At 38.5% G+C, this 21,513-nt stretch overlaps 1 protein-coding gene across 1 annotated transcript; it reads left to right on the plus strand.

Annotated features, from left to right (window-relative positions):
* The first annotated feature begins 3,011 nt into the window (after window positions 1-3,011).
* STK33 (serine/threonine kinase 33) lies at window positions 3,012-10,325 on the plus strand. The gene is given in 4 exon segments (XM_063334582.1): window positions 3,012-3,050; window positions 3,052-3,145; window positions 4,191-4,282; window positions 10,247-10,325. Coding segments are annotated over 4 exon segments (282 nt in total). The 3' UTR covers window positions 10,304-10,325.
* Window positions 10,326-21,513: the final 11,188 nt, after the last annotated feature.

Genomic DNA, 21,513 nt, shown 5'->3' on the forward strand with positions numbered 1-21,513 from the left:
CCACTCGCTGTCTCAGTAGCTGAATTGCTAGCAGTGTGGTTAATACCCCAGTCAGTAAGTGTTTGTTCGACAGTGGCTGAGGCGAGCCAAGCATTTCTCTGTGTTTGATTTCCATCTTCTGCACATTATTCCATCAGCTGCTGCAATTTAGGAATTTGCTTCCCTTCATAACTTTTGTGGTACCTCTGGCAATGACTCAGTAAAACATTTTGGAGCCAACATAATTTTAGATACTCAAGAAAAATATGTGAAAAATAAAGGAGAAAATTCCTATGAAGCAATGGGGACACTTCCTAGAAAACACAAGGTAATTTCCTGAAAAGCAGAAGAGAGATTTCCTGGAAAATGAAGGGGGTTTCCTGGAAAGCATGAAGGTAGCTCCTGGAGAGCAGTGGGGAGGGTTCCTACAAAGTAGAGGTGTGATTTCTTAGTAAGCATATGGAAAACTTCCTGGAAAAAGTGAATGGAAAATTTCCTAGAAAGCAGAGGGAGGTCTACACAGAGGAGTTTCCTAGAAAGCACTTTGGGAAATTCCTGGAAACCAGTAGAGGGAATGCATAGAAAGCAGAAATGGGAGTTACTAGAAAGCATTTGGGCGGTGGGAGTTTGCGTAAAGCAGGCAGGAAACCGGGAAGCCGCAGGGGAATTTCCTAGGAAGCACAAGGTAAGTTCCCAGAAAGCAGGGATAGAGTTCCTAGAAAGCAGGGGGGAAGGGAAACACCTACAGAGCAGTGGGGAGATTTCCTGAAAAGTAAAGTGGGAATGCCTAGAAAGGGGAGAGGATGTTCTTGGAAAACACAGGGGAAATTCTAGAAAGTAGAAGGTAGAAAAAAGAGGAGGGTGAGCTGTGTAGGAGAACACCTGCAAAGGCAGAAAGCACCCAGAGAATTTCTAGAAATCCAAGGGGGGCAATATTCTAGAAAGCACACTTGAAATTCCTAGAAAGCTGGGGTGTGAATTCCCAGAAAGCACACGAGCAAGTCCTATAAAGCAAAGGGGGAATTGCCAGAAATCATGTGCAAAATTACGGACGTGTGCAAAATTTCCTAGAAAGCTGAAGGTTAATGCCTAGAAAGCAGAGAGATATTCCCGGAAAACAGTGGAGTGCGTTCCTAGAAAGAATAAGGTACATTTCTACAGAGCACGTTTTGGGGCGGAGACGGGCAGTCCTAGAAAGCAGAAGGGGAATTTCCCAGAAAGCATGTGGCAATTTCATGGAAAATAAAGAGAGGAATTCCTAGATGGCAATGACAGCTTCCCAGGGAGACACAAGCGGTAGGGCGAGATCACCGAGACGAGTGAGGTGACTGAGGCAGGTTGGGTGGGGGAGTCAGGGGTTCCACCTAACCCTGCCAGGGGTCTGGGTGCCAGCGGCAAAGTCACGGAGTGTTTGCTGTGGGTGTTGAATTGTGGCCAACGTGCTCCGTGTACAGCCGTTTGCACAGATAAGCAAAGGTCTGAACTTCAACATTACCACAAATTAGACTTTGTAGGTATTTCGTTTCTGAAGTCATCTTTGTACTCGTGTGGCTGTTCTAAGTCAAAACTATGCTAGCAATTTCCTTGCACACTGATCACATTGTTCTTAATATTTCAGAATTGCACCTTACCTGTTACTCTCCCGGGGTGGCGGTTAGGGTGGTGATAGCTCGTGCTACCCTGCAGGTGAAGCAGAAAACTCATACTGAACCCTACAAGTTGCTGGGCTTAAAACTTAGGGTAAGCCTGCATGAAGACTGAAACATAGTCAACAGAAAAATCTGTAAATTGGTTGAAAAAATTAGATTGCTTCTCTGCTGTTAAAAACATATTTGAAACATTTGATTGCAAAGTTTAGTTTACTCTAAATTCATGGATAAAAATATAGTATGTTAAAACTTTTTTTAAAGCTGCAGTTATTTTTTTATGATTATCTGTTTCTTTATTAAATCTAGTCTTTCAGAAGATAACTAGGGCAAGGTAACTGAAGTAAAACACAGGACTAATGGCAAAAAATGGGCCATCAAAAAAGTTAACATGAAAAAGGTAAATATCATGTAGATGATAGGTTATTTTCTTTAATGTGTTCATAGTTTTCTTTGGATCAGATGATTCTTTTTTTTCCCAGTCTCTGTTTGAGCACCAAGATTTTATATTAGATCCAGAATTTCTCTTCTCACCTATGTAGATGCTTATTCTCATTTTTCAGGTGTTGTTTTGTGTCTAAGTGCGCTACAAGGAAGGTGGTCCTCTTGTGCGTCCATAGTATTTCTAACAAAGGGAACCGTCACGCAAGAAGCAGTCTTTGCATTGTTTATAGATGTCTGTTGTTTCAGTAATTGTTATAAAACGAAAAAATATAAAAGAATATAAAAAAAAGAATATAAAAAAGCATGGTGGAAATCTTATTTTTGAGGTTAAATTACTACTATTCTGTCTTTAACTGACTGTATTACTTGTTGGAAAGGTGTTATCGCTGAGATGAACAGAAAAGTTCCCTGGACTTTACAATGACAGCATGATATAAATATGGCATTAACACATGTAAAGAAGTATTTGTTGCTAGCTGTAAGTGTCGGGTTTTTTGGGGTATTAAATTAGTCGGACATCTCATTTGAGTAGTGTGGTAGAGTTTTCACTCCTAGTTGCTGAAAAGCTGCATTTTGTATTTTTTTTCAAATGTTGGTACTTTCTTAGGCTTTCTGTAAAAGCCATTGATGACGCATTGGATGGAAGAGGCTGTAAGCTAAGTCCATACTTAGTCCTTGTTTTGAAATCATAGTATTTTTATACATTTTTTAAATGTATGTGTTTTGAAATCTTGAGAGTTTCTTGTAGTAAGCACTTGGCAATATTTGCGGCAGGTCAATTGTCCCTTGTCTTCTGCTCATAAAATCCTAAGTGCACTGGGGTTCTAGGTCATCTCTGGAGCTGGAGCACTGCTATTAATCATATATACTTTTATTACATTAAAAGAAACTAAACTCAGAAATAACCAAATCATTACGTTCTTTCTTTATTAACATTAGCAGATGTATCTTATAATGGAGCTGTGTGAGGATGGAGAACTTTAAAAAATTTCTTTGTAGTAAAGGACATTTTACAGAAAATGAGACAAGGCACATCATTCAGGGTCTTGCTTCAGCAACGGCGTATCTTCACAAAATGGTAATTAAGTTCCTGTGTCTCTCCCATATGTTCATTGATTTCAAGTGTTCATACATTTAACAACAGTTACTGATTGCTATTCTTATCTATTATTTATTTCATAGTATAAAGATAGTCTGGTAAAGAAAAAGTAAAATACACTACATGAATGCATTTTTAGAACTTTATTTTTCTTACAGATGCAATAACTGATACCATTTTACTTCTGTTTCTCTTTCCACGCCAGCTATGGATAATAACATGTTTTATTATTTCCTAACTTGCAACTGCTTTGCATTGTAACATTAACTTAGTTTAGTTGTTAAGTGTATAGTCTATTACAGGAGGTAAAAAAGCAGAAGCAGATTGTTTCTGATACTTCTTAACAGTTTGTGTTGCATTTAGGATTCAGTGAACATCAGCGTTTTCATCCACCACATGGAAACATTCCAAATCTGCACAGTCCACAACAGAGTTAACCCATCCGGACAGAAATTTAGAATTGATAAATAGTGTGGGATTGTGAATAATTCTGGAGCTTTTTACACAGAAATTATTAATCTCTCTGTTACAGCATACTGCTACTAGAAATCCTGCATTTACTTTCGTCTTTCTCCACAGAGACACATGGGGTTATGGAATGGTACCTTGTTTAGAGCCTTGTTTCTTCTGGGTGCTCATTGGAAGGGCAAAAATTACTACTGGTTTTGGATATGAAAATGAATGGCATGTAGGAAAACACATGCAAATTTGATAATTATACAATATAAACACTACTCTTCTGTCAGATGATGTCAGGTGATCCACTGATATTGAAGACTGAACCAATATGAACTTTTTCCTATATTTCAGGGCTGTGGGGAGGAATGAAATTTGAAAATTTGAAATACTTGTATGACTCCCTGGATGAAATGGGAAAGATGCTTTTGGTTAGGCTTCCAGTAGTTCAGAGTAAAATGCACTGGAATTGATCAAAGAAATTACTCAATCGAAAGAGTTTAAAACATTTCTGTCAGAATATCTTCACTGCGACTGATAACATTTTATTTCTTACTCTCTCTTGGCAGATATTGTTCACAGAGATCTAAAAGTGGAAAACATTTTAGTTAAAAGCAGTGACATCAATGGAGCAAATGAAATGAAATTAAACATAAAGGTAAGACGACAATTGTAGCAGCTCTGCTTCAAGAACTGGTTTTAATATCCAGGTATTACTGGGAGACCTGACTTTGATACCTATTAGCAGCTTTTGAAATGAGCTACTAAATGGTGTTATTAGGGGGGAAAAAAAAAGTCTTTTTGGAAGCTAAGTGCCACTGCTGAAAAAGGCTTGTTTTTTTTAAAAAAACATGGCAAGTATATATCCAGATCAATTAAAAAAAAAATACAAAATCCTTAAAGTAACCATACCTTGTTCATCTAGATCTATATTAGTATAGTCCCAAGCCATTACTTACAGGAAGCCAGCAGGTTCTGTAAGATGTAATTAATTTTTAAATTAGGAATATTGTCAATTTAATGTAAATCTGTTAGTAATTCAGAAAAAAAGCCTATTTAGACTGTGCCCTTGATTGAAACACAATTATGGGATTCCCTTGAGATTAATAAATATTTACTACCTAAACACAATGTGCCATATGCTTACATCTTTTTACTGAAAAAAAATAGTCTTTGGTGCTTAATAAATCATATGCAATTTCTCCATTGCTGGTTTGCTGTTTTAGCAGTAGTTGAGGCATCTTCTAAAATAATCCTGTAGAACTGAATTATTGGATCTTGAATGTACTATCTTGGGTAGAACAGCCCATGTTGAGAAGCGTTTCAGGCACTGAAGAGTTTGGACAACTCAGCGATTGACGGTGGGAGAAACTGAGGGTACGGAATTGTGTTTGCTATGTTTCTTATGTGGGTCCTGACTGCTTCCTTTTTTTTTTTTTTTTTTTGCAGCAAAAAAGACAGAGTTTAAGTAATTTTTTACGAGGAAAAATTCAGCTATTTGTATCTTTTGATGAAAGCGTATGGAATCACTATTTTAATTTGAATGCTCTCACTATCAAACAACATTAGGGATGACCTAAGATTTCTTGGCAATAACTGTGTTTCATTGTGCTGTTATTCAATCAGCCTTCATAGTTCTTTTGAGGCAGAACAGCTGTGTAGGTTCTTTACATCCCCTTTTCAGGGACAGGTGATGACTACTTTTTTGGAAAGGTTTCTTTTAATAGTCTTGGGCTTTATCATCTGCCTCTAAATGGTTCAGTGAACTGGAGTGGAGATAAATGGGGCTCTGAAGAAAACAAACAAAGATTTCTTTTAAATCAGCTCTGGGGTATGTTTGCCTACACATTTTCTTTCTCTTGCTATTCTGGAAGTTTGAAACCTCTGAAATTCTTCATTGGTTGAGAATTTGAATAGTATTTAAGGTTGTGCCATCCTTTAAGCCTGCCTTGGAAGGTTCATGGATACTTAAAGCCCAGACAAAACTGATGGGAGACATTACCCACCAAAGAATCTGAAATCATAGAATCATAGAATCTTCATGGTTGGAAAGGACCTTTGAGATCATCGAGTCCAACCAAACAACCTACAATCTCTGCCACTAGAGCATGCCCTGAAGTGCCACATCTAGACATTTCTTAAACATCTCTAGGGATGGTGACTCAACCACCTCCCTGGGCAGGCTGTGCCAGTGTCTGACCACTCTTTCAGTAAAGTAATTCTTCCTAATATCTAGTCTAAACCTCCCCTGCCACAACTTCAGACCATTTCCTCTGGTCCTGTCATTATTCACCTGGGAGAAGAGGCCAACACCCACCTCTCTACAGCCTCCTTTCAGGTAGTTGTAGAGGGCAATGAGGTCTCCCCTCAGCCTCCTCTTCTCCAAGCTAAACATGCCCAGCTCCCTCAGCCTCTCCTCATATGACCTGGCCTCCAGACCCCTCACCAGCCTGGTAGCTCTCCTCTGGACACGCTCCAGCACTTCAATGTCCCTCTTGTACAGAGGGGCCCAGAACTGAACACAGGACTCGAGGTGAGGCCTCACCAGTGCCCAGTACAGAGGCACGATCACTTCCCTGCTCCTGCTGGCCATGCTGTTCCTGATAGAAGCCAGAATACTGTTAGCCTTCTTGGCCACCTGGGCACACTGCTGGCTCATGTTAAGCTGGCCGTCCACCAGCACCCCCAGGTCCTTCTCTGCCGGGCAGCTTTCCAGCCACTCTTCCCCAAGCCTGTAGCGTTGCTTGGGGTTGGTGTGACCGAAATGCAGGATGCGGCACTTGGCCTTATTAAACCTCATACAGTTGGCCTTGGCCCATCGATCCAGCCTGTCCAGGTCCCTCTGTAGAGCCTTCTTAGCCTCAAGCAGATCAACACTCCCACCTAGTTTGGTGTCATCTGCAAACTTACTGAGGGTGCACTCAATCCCCTCATCCAAATAATTGATAAAGATATTAAAACTGGCCCCAAAACTGAGCCCTGTGGGACACCACTGGTGACCGGCCGCCAAGAGGATTTCACCCCATTAATCACAACTCTCTGGGCACGGCTATCCAGCCAGTTTTTAACCCAGCATGGAGTAGTCTTGTCTATGCCATGATTCACCAGCTTCTCCAGGAGAATGCTGTGGGGGATGGTGTCAAAAGCCTTACCAAAGTCCAGATAGACAATGTCCACAGCCTTCCCCGCATCCAGAAGGTGGGTCACATGGTCAGAGAAAGAGATCACATTGGTTAAGCAGGACCTCCCCTTCCTAAACCCATGCTGGCTGGCCCTGATTCCACGGCTGCCCTGCACTTGCCGTGAGAGCTCACTCAAGATGATCCTCTCCATGATCTTTCCTGGTACTGGGGTCAGGCTGACAGGCCTGTAGTTCCCCGAATCCTCCTTCCGACACTTCTTGTAGATGGGCGTCACATTAGCCACCCTCCAGTCATCTGGTACCTCCCCTGTTGTCCAGGATTGTGGATAAATGATGGAGAGAGGCTTGGTGAGCTCTCCCACCAGCTCCCTGAGTACTCTTGGGTGAATCCCATCTGGCCCCATAGACTTATGTGTGTCTCGGTGCAGAAGCAGATCATTGGCTACTTCCTCCTGGATTATGGGTGGGTTGTTCTGCTCTCCATCCTTATCTTCCGGCTCAGGAGGCTGAACACCCTGGGGATAGCTGGTGTGACTATTGAAGATGGAGGCAAAGAAGGCATTAAGTATCTCAGCCTTCTCCTCGTCCTTGGTTGCAGCTTTCCCCCCTGCATCCAGTAAGGGATGGAGATTCTCCCTGGCTCTCTTTTTGTTGATGTATTTATAAAAACTTTTTTTGTTGTCCTTTATGTTAGTGGCCAAGTTGAGCTCCAGCTGGGCTTTTGCCTTCCTAATTTTCTCTCTGTATAACCTAACGAGATCTCTGTACTGCTCCTGAGTTGCCTGTCCCTTCTTCCAAAGGTGGTAAACCCTCCTTTTATTCCTAAGTCCCATCAGAAGTTCCTTGTTCATCCAGACTGGCCATTTTCCCCGCCCTTTAGACTTGCGACATTTGGGGACAGCCTGCTCCTGGGCCTTTGAGATTTCCTTCTTGAAGAGCGTCCAGCCTTCCTGGACCCCTTTGCCCTTCAGGACTATCTCCCAAGGGACTCTCTCAACCAGTGTCCTGAACAAGCCAAAGTCCGCCCTCCGGAAGTCAAGCAGGCCATTAGCGTGTTTTTTCACCTGGCATATTTAAATAGCTTCCAACCCAGACAAGGGGAGGAGTGTTGGCCTTGGCCTCCTCAGAAAGGGCTGGCGAGCACAAAGAGGTTTCGTACCAGAGTGGCTCCTTTACGCCAGTCCTGCCTCCCAGAGGTGTTGTCCGGTAACACTGGGACTGTTAACCCATGTTCAGCTTTGATTCTCAACAGTTCTTGAGCTGCTGCCTCACCAGCTCATCTCCTCGTGTTTGCATTCTCAGCTCGTCTTTCAATATACTTACAGACATTCCTGGCTTGATGTTGCCTTCAGATTTAATAAGCATGTTCTATCTTGGACCATCCAGGTCATCAATTATAATGGTATCAAGTCTGGGATAGACACCTACAAAACATCCCTTGGCGCAACCTTCCACTTTGACAATGAACAAGTTACAACTGCTCTCTGAGAAGCGTTTTTTATAAGCATGTGTGCATTGTTCCTGTGATATTTTAATGTAGACAGTATTATGAAAAAAGTTATGTGAATCTGTATCAAAAGCCTTACTAAAATAGAGATATGTGATATTTAGTGTTCCTCCTCTAACCCCGAAGCCTGTCAACCTGTGCTACATGGAGATTTGTTCCTGACAGGTGCATAATGGCTGTTACTTACCTCTTTGTTTTCTTCTAGGTGCTTATTATTTCCAGTATTTTCCTGGGAATTAAAATTAATGGGATGCATCTGTAATTCTTTGATGCCAGCGTTTCCACCCTCTTATGGCTAGATACCATGATTGCCTTTTTTTTTCAAGTATTTTACTTGCCTCCACTAATAGCTCCCGAACCACTAATAGCTCTGAAAATTCTTGTCAGTTTTTAAAGTATTCTAGAGTGAATTTTATCGGTTATGGCTGATTTTAAAATTTCCAACCCAAGTACTTGTTAACCTTTTGCTTCTCTGTGAAAAACTGAGGTCTTGCCCCTTTGTCATTGATATTGATTGTGCTATCCACTGCCTGCAGCTGACATTTTGGTTAAGATTGATGTAAGAAGACATTAAATACATTTGCCTTCTGAGCATCATCTATCAATTGCATTCTTGGTTGAATACGATACCAGCCTCTTTATTCATTGTCTTCCTACTACTCATATACTTAGAGATTATTTCATTTTTAGTTACATCCCTTGTTCGTTGATCCTCATTTTTCCTTTCTGATTTTGCGCCTCTATGCTTATGTTTTCCTTTTGTTCTTATTTCAATCTTTTGTACGCTCCCTTCTTGCGCGTAACACTTCTGGAAAGTCACCGTTTAACCAGACTGGTTTATTAAGGAAAAAAAAATAATTGTAAAAGTAATAGCAATTTCCTGATTCAGTAATTTTATTCTCTGTAGGATATGTATATAAGGATATAAACTTTATTTAAGTTTGTAAGTTTTCCGAGGATGTTACTAGCATGAATTACTGATGGTTTAAAATGTTCTCAAACCAATCGATTAAAAATGAGGTGATGCTGTAGGTTTTGGCCAGTTTGGCAATACTAATGGTAAGAATCTCCTTTAAAGTCTTGTTTTACCAGTTGTGGAATTATCAAACCCTTAAGTTGACAGTTTTAAGTGCCTTGAGATATTGATTAGGTATCTGAAGCTTGGTACCTACCTGAAACACAAAAAACCGAGATGACAGTTAACCAACCTTTTCAATCTGGTGGGACAACACCTCTGTGTCAGTCTCATCTTCTGCTGCGTGAAGGTTTTTATCTTCTGTTCCTTACTGGGGCTGAGTATGTCATCTCCAAGGATTCTGGAAGTGAAGACCATAAATTTTCTGTGAACTCACAACCACATCTCCCATGACATAGCAGATAAAATACCACTAAGATGGCCCCAAAGCAGCATCTTTGTGACATGTGACTGAAATAATATAAAGCGATTCTTGAATAGATCATAATTTGTGAATTTTTAATCGAGGATATAAATAAATAGGTTTGAAAAGTTTTATTTTAGAGTATTTTGGCATTGATTTTGTTCATGGTATGATGCATTCGAGCTAATATGTGCAAAGAGAGGCTCTTGTGCTTTGCAAAAAGCCTGTGCTTTTATGTACTACGCTTATATCTGGGAGAAAATGAAAAGTTTGTGTCGTGTCTTGCAGTACTTTAAGCCAGTGTGTTATCAATACTGCTTTAGTAAGTTACTGTGGGGAAAAAGAATACTAAGTTTAATCATACAGCTAATGTCACGATGTCACCACCCCCTTAACAGCTAAATGATAAAAGTGAGGACACATCAGCATGAATTGTTAAGGTCTGTACATTATTCATTTAAACATCTGCTGTTGGTTCCTCTTTACATTTGGGAATAAATTACACTACATCAGCACATTCTTCGTGCTTTGTGTTTAAGCATTTAAAAGTTTTTTTTTGTATTATTAATACTATTTTTTCTGCTCGGTTGGCAGCCCCTGAAGTTATCGGTGCCTACGACTACGGCCAACAGTGTGACGTTTGGAGCATAGGTGTCGTTATGTACATGCTGTAAGTAGCTTGTAAAAGTCATATAAAATGTACAGACCCATTTATAATACAAGTACTTACAATTTTGCACTGAAATAAAAAATAAACCTCTGTCCTAAACCTTCACAAAAGACTGAACTCTTATAATTGCTTGTATGTGAACATTACAAATTTCTATGCAAAATAAAGTAAAAGAGACAGTGTTAAAAACTGAGTATTTGAGTTACGAACCACTTTATAATCCTGAAATAACAGAAAATTACAGAATCTTGCAGTGTAACACTGTAAAACTAGACTGAGAGTTTAGGCCTCTCTTTTTCATACGCTGGCTGGATCTATATATAAGAACTAAGTTATCGATTTACAGATTATTGGTCAAATCCTCAAATGGATTGAACAAACCATGCAATCAGGGTAAGGGTTTTTCTTCTCCACCTCTGCCTGTGGCAATGTCCGAGGGCTGCCAGGTCTCCCTGTACAGGTTATCTGTGTCCTTTGAAAGTTTATTAGTCTGATGTTATTTGAGGAAGAAATTAAATTTTACTTTTGTAAGAGTACATGTATATTTTTATTGAAGTCTTTCATAATTTATAACATTTATCTTAGTTACGAAATAATAATTGCTCTATGAAAAATCTTATCCTGCCTATACTAGCTAAATAACATAAAAAGGTCCCCCAGCAATTAAAAATCAATTGTAGCAAAGTACATACATTACCATTCATATGATGCAACTAAAAGGTCACATTGTATGCAGGAACCTTTTTTCTTTCATAAGGTATTTGCTTGGATTTTTTTCCCCACTTTCAGTCTTTTTCTTCTCTCGGTTGCCCTCAGAACATTACCACTTGCCATTTCATTTGTTGTTATTATTTCTGTCCTGAGACTGGTTTATTTTTGTTGCATACAGCTGCGTTCTTTTATAATGTAAGACTTCGTACATGAGCACGCAGAGACAGGCACACAGTTTCATAAACTCCTCTTTTCCAGATTTTCTTTGTTTTGGTTCCTTGGTTTCTTTTCTATACAACTACCTCACTTTTCTTCTTGTGTCAGCATGATGAAGCGTTCATATCTTTAGTGCCTCTATTTTATTTTTTTTAATTTCTAAAATCCATCTGTACTTTTTATGCTGACACAGAATGAGTTTTATTGTTGTACTTCGTGATATTAATGTTTGTATCCCAGTAGTAGGATTTGCACAACGTAATACAATGGAATATATTATGAAACGGTTGGTAGCAATTGGATGGTTTGACTGGCTAATACGAATCCAGAGCAGCGCCTGCAATCAGCACAATTCACAGCTCAGAACCTGTGAAACTCAGAACAGTGAATTGTGCTGATTGCAGCCGGAGCTTAGAACGTCTGATCTTCTTCCTTAATTAGCAATATAAATATTTTTTAAATTAGTGTTTTGTAATCACAACAGTGTCAGAAGAAAGTAACATTAATTCACCCCTTGTTGTGTTGACTACACGGGAATGGAAATAGTGTGCATGAATTAATGGAATACAACTTGCACTCCTTTTTATTGCTTAATTTGAAACTAGTAATACAAAAGCCATAAGATCATCTTCTGATTTTTAATTCTGGTTTTGCAAATTACTTTTCTTCACACCCTGAATAATAGCTTGTGTTCCTGGTGCTCCTCTAATGGGCTTAAAGATACCGTTACAGCCATTATTGCTACCATCACAACTTTGACCCTTCTGGGCTGCAGCTAATGCCTCCCTGGTAATTTGCTGGCTGCCAGAGCTCTTTGTGCTGCGCAGATGGCATGCTCCATCTTGGTACCGAGGGTATTATTGCCACAACAGGCTCAGTCTCTACCTATATGGGGAGCGTAAGCCCCGAGGTGACTCATGAACTCTGTTTTCATGAATGTTAATGCACAGGGTTGCCTCTGCATAATGGGGCAATGCCAGCGTGATGGATTTTTATATGTAATTTAAACTGAGGTCTGCTTCATACTTTCTGCTTCATTTCTATTTTAACTTATACTAATAGAAGCATACACAATAGTAACCAACAGAAAGAAAATCTGTTAAAATACAGAAGTGTGCCAGCACGTTGAACGAGTAGGCTAGCAAGAGTCCTGCTGCTCATCACACTCCGAGAGCACGGCCCATGTGCTGCTCTCTAACAGGAAAGGGTCAGGGGCTTCTTTTTCCTGTGCAATCTATGCTATTGGATTTCTTGCTCATTCTTCCAAGGGTGCTCAGAGACTCTGGCCCCTGCAATAGTTCTCAAAAACCTTTGTGCAACTAAAGACGTCAAGGATGCCTAATAAATTACTTTCTGCATTGCAGCAATAAGAAACCTATTAAGAAAATGTGGTACTTTTTATTCCTTTCTAAAGGCACAGAATTTTTTTTCATGGATTTTCAAGGTTCCATATGATACATTTCACCTACTTAACTTGATTTCTTTAGCTGAATTTATCTGTTGTCTGTCACTGCCTTAGTCTGGAGAGAATTTAGTCCTATCTGTGCATAACAGAATAATGGGCATTGTCACCAGCCAACACTTACAGTATCACGTCCTGAAATGAACACATTCTTCCCGTTTTCTGTTCTTTAAATTGAGTTCTGTGTGGATTTAAGTCCTGAGGTAGATTTGGAAGGAGAATTGGAGGATAAAAGAAAGCAGCAATTTTTGTTGAAGACATTTTGAAATTAAAAGTTTTGGGGAAAATGCAATAAAATATTAATTCTATGTTTTACCTTAAAATTAAAAATTAAAGCCATGTGAATGAAACTCCAGAATATTTTACTTTGATATAAAGTGACAGGCATCCTTCACTAGGATGTGACAATTACATTTTCAGTAGCTACCTCTGTGTTTTGGGAGTAGAACTGAAAACATAGTTTGATGCAAATAATTTATTTGATGAAGTTAGCTTCTTTTTTGTTTTAAATGGCCACAAATAGGTGCATTAAGTTCTTGAACGTATTTGCTATGTAATTTTTGTGTGCCAGCTTTGTATGAAAAATATGATATAAAATCCATTAGAAATTCAATCTGTCTTTATTAGTTTTGATTGAAAAAACAGATCACATGATATGGTTTTTCATTTGTTATGTGATTAGTAGAGCACAGATCAATATTTACTTTCAAAGTATATTCTCTAATAAACATATGTAGTTGATGTTTCTGGCTAATACGTCTGTTGGTAAACAGTAATAGTCACTGAAACAAAATACAAAGGGTTTGATATTAACACAATTTTTTTAAGGAATGCATTTTAGTTTTATATGTATTACTTCTTTTTATTATTACCACATCATTAAGAATACAACTGACATAAAAGAAGCAGGTACTACAGAAAGAGTAAATTGAATTTACAGACATTCAGATACCACATTTACTCAAATAAATACTTCATTCAAGATAACAAGAAATAGATACAGAACAAGAATGCAGTCAAAGCCTGCCTTTATGAACCTATGTGATCTTAATGTGCACACTTATGGATATGTCTTAAAATATTTCTGACATCTTTGCTTTTTTATTATCTTATTTCTACTGATACCTTATTTTAAATTAGGCTAAATAAGGCAATGTTCACACTATATAGCTAAAGGAGATGCAGCTTTATACGAGAACGTAAAGTGAAAAATTAAAAATGGTGTTTTGTTATAGTATTTTCTGCTTTATGTTTTTGTTCTGAAAAATACATCTTTTGTATCAGTAAAAACTTATTATACACTTCTATATTTTTCTGTGAATCACACTTGCTTTAATTTACCGCTATTCAATGAAGAATAGCATCTTAGATGGAAAATTGAACGTATCTCACAGATTGTAAGAATCTGTAACTGAGTTTATCACGTTTCTAACGTCAGTACGCTTGACTTTAGGGACACAAGCAACCACTATGTATGACTAAACTGACTTCTTATATAAAATAAGGCTACGGAACAAAACGTATCTAGTAATTGTTACACTGAGTCAACGACCTGTGTTTGATCCAAACCCTGTTTTTTTAGAAAGACAGCTGATTGGGACTTAAATGCCTAAATTGAGAGTGGTCTGGTTTGTCTTGTTGCTGTTTCAGTTCTTGGGATTGTTATTAACTCAGAGTTTCAGCTGACTAGTCTAAAAACAGTGGGACGTGAATTAATGATGGCTCTTATTACTGAAGTGTACTGGTTGTTAGGACAGAATTGTTGACTTGTTTAATGGAAAATATTACTATGACATGAAATCAAAAGAAATGGTAAGTATAAGGTATTTGCAGTAAACAAAATCTCTGGTGAAAATACTGCGCATGGTGGCAAAATGTTGGCTCTCAGTTAGCCAAGTGATCTGGATAAGTGAGTTACGGAACGGCAAAATACTATATTTTCAGTTGAATTTTTTTCTAGCTTCTTCCTTCAGTTGTTGTGTCTTGTTGAACCTTTGGCTGCTACTTTAAAAATCCATATAATACCAATTATCTTTTCCTTATGTGGATACCTAGTGACCAAGATTAAATCACCTTTTAACCTCATAACCTTTTTCCTTTTAATCTCTCCGAGAGACATGTTTTTCAGAACTTGAGTCACTTTTGTACAGTTCTTCTGTAGCTTTCCCAGTCCTGTGAACTTTTGGATTTCATGGTGATCCCATAAAACATGGCTTTTTCCTCACCGGTGAAAAATAGTAGGTATCTGTTCGCTGACCCTAATTTTCTTACACCTTTTATAGCAAGCTTAGAAGAAAAGCTTTTTGAACTAATAAGAAAGGGAGACCTGTGCTTTAACAATCTGGTCTGGGAAGCAGTTAGTGTGGCTCATAAGTACACAATGATCTCACAAAATAAATGCTGACAGTATCGCAATGAATTCCACAACTGTAGTAGTTCTGAATTTTTTATTTTTTTTTTTGCTTTTAAGTAGCATGCACTTTCTGAAAAGCAAAATTGATGTTAAAATATAAATTGACATAAATGATATCACGAACTAATTTCATAGCATTGCAAGTAAAATATTCTCTGCTGAATTAAAGCACTCAGTTGAAAATGTGTCTAGTTGTTGTTAGCAGAAATGAGATGTATCAAGCTGTGTTTTTTTTTCCTAGCAAAACAATTGCTGAGGCTGCTTCTGAAAGTTGATCTTCCTCACCAAATCGCAGCTAATGAATCACTTGATAACCAGCGGATAACAGTGAATTTTGAGGCGGTGTCATTTCTTCACCTTGTGTTCTGCCTCTTACTTATTTGGTGCATAAAGACGCTGTGTTGCCTCAGTGGAACCCAGTAGGGTGGAAAATTTAAAAAAACCACAACCTAAGCAACAAAACACTTGTAGGGGTCTTATCCAAATCTCCCAAATCCATCAACGTGTTTTGCTTGTATCCCATGGGCTTCTGATAAGCCTGTCAACTAGGAGAAGCTTTACACTGTGTTCCTTACCCAAACCAACTTTACCGGATGTCCCATATGTTTTGACACAGTACAGAAGGTTCAGGTCAGGTTTAACTAATTGTCATTTAATTATACTGTTAGTATAATAAAAGGAGTTTTGGTGGTTTTTTTTACTTATTTAAAAACGAAAAATTGAGCTACGTGGAAATCTGGCCGTTTTGAAGGCAAGTGAACTGCGGTGCTGTAAAGGGAACCTGCGAAGTCCCAGCTTTGCAGCTGGGCTGCGGAGCACGCCACTGTGAGGACACTGAACGTTCAGCCGCGTGATGAAACAGTTGCGCTATTTTGTAGTTGAAATTAAAGCAGAGGGAATGGATATATCTGCCACTTAAATATAATCTCATGATAGTAAACCCTAATTTTGCCGTGCCTCTTAATCTACAGAAGAACCATTCTGGACTAGCGTACATCTTTCTTCTTTCCTGCTAAGTGGGGAGAGACGAACAAGGAGCTTTTTTCCAAAGTTTCAGCGCATTCCTGTGGGTGGGGAGAATAGCCACAAGTAAATGTGTAACTCTACAATGGCATGAAAAATGAGACAATTTTCATCCAGTTCTGCCCTGCTGTACTATGAGTACCATATTGTCCTTTCCTCGTGAAACTGAAGATAGGGAAAACTGCCATCTGTGTGATTTTGTGACTTTTCACCATATATATTCATCAAGTTTGAGACTGAATTCCATATGATAACATAATTGCGTGTAACAAGACCTCCCTATAGTTCATTGTAAACCATTTCTTCTCTCCATACTATACAACATTTCAGGCACAGTAAATTTTAATTTGCAATTCTTCGTTTAAAGAGTAGGTAGCAGACTGGCTATCTTAACTATAAAATATCTACAAATGCAACCCCGTATTAGTTGTCTTCCATTTGCACTTTCACAGTAAATATGCAACGCCTTTGAGCGTTAGCTTCAACGCAGAAGTATATTTTGGAGTTTTTCATCAAGTTTGAATGTTTCTAAATGTTGAGAGATGGCCATCGAAGACTGCTGACAGAATTCCCTCATGCCAGGCAGCCCGCTTGAGGTCTGCTGTTATGGACAGCTGCTGCAGACATTATTCACTCAGAAATAAATAAAATCAGAAATGAGCTCTGGAAATACACTGAATCCCTTTGTTCCTCCAGCTGATCTGCTCCTGGCACAGTTTTAAGCTGCTGCTTTAAGGGAAAACTTTCTGGATGAGACAGTTGTTCTGACCGTGATCTTGCCTTCATACTTCAACCTTTCCTGTATGTGACCGGCCAGTGTTTTCCATTACAGTAGAACTGCAAGGAGATGTTGTTGTCTCTTAAATCTCTCTACATTAGCATGAGCTGACTCTCAGTGCCATTTTAAGGCTTGGGTCGCTGTGTCTCCAGTTCTAGAGGGGACTTTGGCAGCCATTCTGCCTGTAGGCAGTAGCTCCAACATGAGATGCTCTGGATCTGCTGCGTGTGAAGACAGTGTGCAGCTGCCATGTTCACGGATGGTACTTGGTTGAACTTGCCCCATGGGCTCAGTACTGTGCATGTGCGGTGCCCGGTGTTCAAGAAATTCTGCTGAATTTCTTGAAAAATGTTTTCAACAAGTATGCCCGTTTTCTTGAATACTGACGGACCTGTTTAGCATTTTTACTGCGAAATCCATATGCCCATCTCTGCTCAGTACTGACACTTCCAATTTATTTATTTATTTATTGAATAAAATTTTTGTTTCATTGACAGAAATTATTTATTTTGTATAAGGAGCTAAAAACACCAGGATGGTCATACGAGGTAATGTTAAATGTCTTTCTTACATCATCATCCGTGGCCAAGGATAGATACTTAGGGGATAAGAACAGAAAAAGCATTCGGTACTGCAATATTATACCAGTCTTCTGTTACTTGTTGCCCAGGGTTTCCTGAACCAAAAGATAGTGGTGGTAATAAAGCGCAGGTGGCTTTTTTCCACCAATTGACCAAATATTTTTAAACTCTTAAACATATACTTGTGGCAAAGAATTGCCCAGCTTCAGTAGGCAGACTGTGGAGGAGAGTCTCCCTTCTTGTTCTGTACCTTCTACCTTCCAGCTGCGTGTTCCATTTGAACCCCCTAGTTGTCTTATTTGCATTCTCCTATGCTGCTTATGGTTGTCATGTGTTATGTATTGAAGTGTTTGAAGTGACACTTCAATGTTTTTCCATTTCTAGTAAAAACCTTGGCTTTTTAGAGGTCCTAAGATGGCCTGGTTTTTAGAACTACTGAGCACCTGTGGCTCCCATCTTTCTTCAGTGGGAGTTGCAGATAGTCAGCACCACTGAAAATCAGGACACCAGTTTCTACTTCGTGCTCGTGCCTTCACAGCCTTTGTGATTTTACAATAGCCAGATGGGGAACATGGAAGTGCATTATCATGTAGAGAATTCCGCGTGTAAAAAAATTAACCCCTTGGTGCCATGTGACACATGAGCTTCTGCATGGGACTAAACGCATTTGGCACCACAGTCTCCCACCAGGAAATCCCTACCATCTGTACCAAAAATTTATGAAGTCAGAAGTCGTTCTGTATGATTAAAACTGGCATTTCAAACATAGGTGCAGCAATTTTATATTCCAGAACAATACTTTAACAACAAAAATTTTAATTTAAAAGTTACCGTGTACTTATAACTAAACAAATGACCTCAAGCTTGATTCAAGTTAGTGGGTACCTCTGGAGGTTTGTGTGTTGTCAGTTTGAGACCATATATAGTTTTGGCCGGGGGCTATGCAAAGGGTTGATGATTAATTATTTACCAGAAATACTAATTAACGCAATTCTGTTACTAGTTTTGATTATTCTGATCTTTATACCAGTTAAAACTTTTCCAGACGCATTTAACTTTTTACATCTGCTAAAAAGTAAAAGCAAAAAACCAGCATAGCAGAATATTTTAAAGTTTGTAAAGAATACAAAGATTGTATTACCACTATATGTTTTTTCTGCATAATCTGCAGGAGTGTATTACTAATATACTCAGTATTATATTAATGAAATATAGGGCAAATCTAGTTTTGCAATAAATATTTTGATGAATACACATATTTCAGTTTGATACTGTAATTTCCATTTACTTTAAGCTAGATTTTTAAAATATGCTCTATTCCATTTTTTTCTACCTAATATCATATATTGTATGGATTGTGATATATTTTAACTATAAGAATATTCTACCTCATTTTCTTCACTTCCCACTAGGAGAATTTGATATTTTCTTAGGTCTGATTTAATGGAAGGTGGTGTTCCCTTTTGGTTAGTGAGGTTGGTTTTTTTCTTCTTTCCTCTCCTCTACTGATTTTTTGTTTTCTCAGAAGAGCTTTTGAGTACATTGAGAGTGAACTCTGGTTTGTAATTCTGTGTTATTGCTATGATTTTTGGTGACATTAACAGGTACATGAGTATGCTTGACTGAAGAGTAAAAGCAAGACCCTAAATATAAAATTTATGTGTACAGTGTGTAAGATTTCTTGTTTCTTTTGGGGGCAGATTGCCTTTTGCAGGCAAACAAAATGCCTAAAGCCCAAATCCTCTCCTACCTGACTTACAACCCCAGTTCAGCAAAAGTGTATATTTGCGTTCTGCAAATTATTTAAGCATGTTTCTAAAGCTAAGTGATGACTTGAAAAATTTGATCCAGTGAAGGACTGAGATGCCTAAGGATGCCTAATGATCTGAGAAGCAATCTACTTAGAGCTCTTGTTTTAACAAAGCGGCCTCACACTTTCCCATCTTAAATTTTCTCAGCTATCTGGAACTGGATCTTTTTGTGCACCTAGAGCCCCGGTCCCTTGGCAGCGCTGGACAGTTTGGAGCCAAACCTGTTTCCTGACAGAATGCAGTAAGAATCACATTTTTCTTTTAGTAACTGGCAGAGATACAACCTTTTTGTGTGGCAGCCTAGTGGTCAGACTACTTGCTGAAGCTGCAAGGCTTGATATGCAGTATGAACTTGCCTAGAGGCAAAGGCTTGTGCTGGGTGAGAGCACGGCATTGCTTTTTCTTCCCTTGACTGGAGTGATGACATTCAGGTTGGACGCCTTGCGAGAGGATCACTTTCTGGGATTCTGTAGAGCAGGCATTTGACAAGAATGATAAGGGCTAAAATATGTACTGCAGAAGTGAATTTAATACATGTATACCTTCACTCTGCACAAAATATGGAACCTGAAACCACTTCAACATTTTTGCGACCAGTAAAGTAATGCATTCTGCTGTCATATCTCAATAAAATATATAGCAATTGCACTCCATGATATTTTTCTAATATGCAAGTTCCCTTTTGTTTACATTATCTGTAATTACTTGTGGCTTTATCACTGTCCTTGTAAGTTTATTCCGCTTTAGTTACCTTATGTTTAGATCTTCCATTTCTGTGGATCAGTGTCCTTTTTTAATTGATGGTTGTATTCAATATTTCTCTGACCTAAATCAAAAGCATTGTCTGTAGCTTGTTTCTGTATAGAAAAATCAAGAAACTGGGTAAGACCGTTGCTCCTTTTTGCCTTGTCAGTAGTTACACTGGTTTGGTTTTTGCTCTCTAAGACCTTTCTGCATGCACCAAGGCTTTTCTCTGGCTCGGTCAACTTTCGCCATGGTATCAGAAGTGTTTTTAGTATTTCCAGACATCTTGTTCTTCCATTTTCTGTGTATCACACCTAATTTGAACTTTCTTCTGTTTACCTCACAACATTTTAATTCTTTCAGTGGAATGCTTATTGGATTCTGAACATCTGACAATAAATCAAGAGTTTAACAGTTCTGTTTCCTGCTCTCAGTTTACTAGTGTTACCTAAAACCCTTTTTTTTCTTGCCCCAGTAGGGTAACTGATTTTTGGTCCCCTGATATTTAAATCTAAAATACTCCAGACTAATGCTTTGAACTGCTCTTGAAAACGATCAGTTCGACCTGTCCTTCTCCTTGGTGTTTTTAAATTGGTGTATGCACCACTGAGATTAACAGAGTAAAGGTGCTCATTGGGCATGAAACTTTGTATGTTAGATGTATTCATGAAGAAAATACTTTATTGTGTTTTCCATAAGTAGTTGGACATGTCTGCTTTTTTTTTTTTTCTTGAATCCTACTGAAGTTTGCTTCCTAAAAATTGATCAGAAAAAAAAGTTGAAATGGAAACAAATGAAATAGAAACAACATCGTCTGTCCATTAGTACACCTCCACTCTTTTTACCCGCAGTGGGCACCAGGTGCTAGTGAATTAAACCCAACAGGTGTTCAAATGAGCCAACACAGATAATTAAAATAAATGCTCCTATTTTCTTAAGGACTGTCAGAAAATAAACTCCCTCTTCTCTTTTATGTGGTATACAATTATCTGGCACTCTGTAAAGCTTAGATCTTTTAAAAAGGCCTCTTTTTGAAGGCCTCAGCCTCTGATTTGTGGGTACAATTCACTGCACACTATGTATTTAACTACATAATTGTTCATGCAAAAGAGGTAGTTAAAATGTGCGTCATCAGTTATGCCCACAGTTGTCATAATTGCAGATGTAAATCTGCATCTGCAACAGATGAGGTTGTTTTGCAAAATCAAAGCTTACCTTTCTAATGGATGTAAGTGTTTATGCTTTGATGATTTGGTACATATGTGTACGTAGCTATTTCAAACAAAGGAAATACTTTCTAAATACCAGTCTTCATGTAAAGGAAAACAAATAGGAGTTTGAAATAAGAACTGCTAGTCTGACATGATGGGGGAAAGAGCTCTAAAAAAAGGTCTCATCTTTGACCATTCTTCTGTTGGATCCACTTTGTGACCTCAGAAAAAGCCATTATAA

This window comes from Chroicocephalus ridibundus, chromosome 4 (genome assembly GCF_963924245.1).
Source record: "Chroicocephalus ridibundus chromosome 4, bChrRid1.1, whole genome shotgun sequence".
NCBI classification, from domain to species: Eukaryota; Metazoa; Chordata; class Aves; order Charadriiformes; family Laridae; genus Chroicocephalus; species Chroicocephalus ridibundus.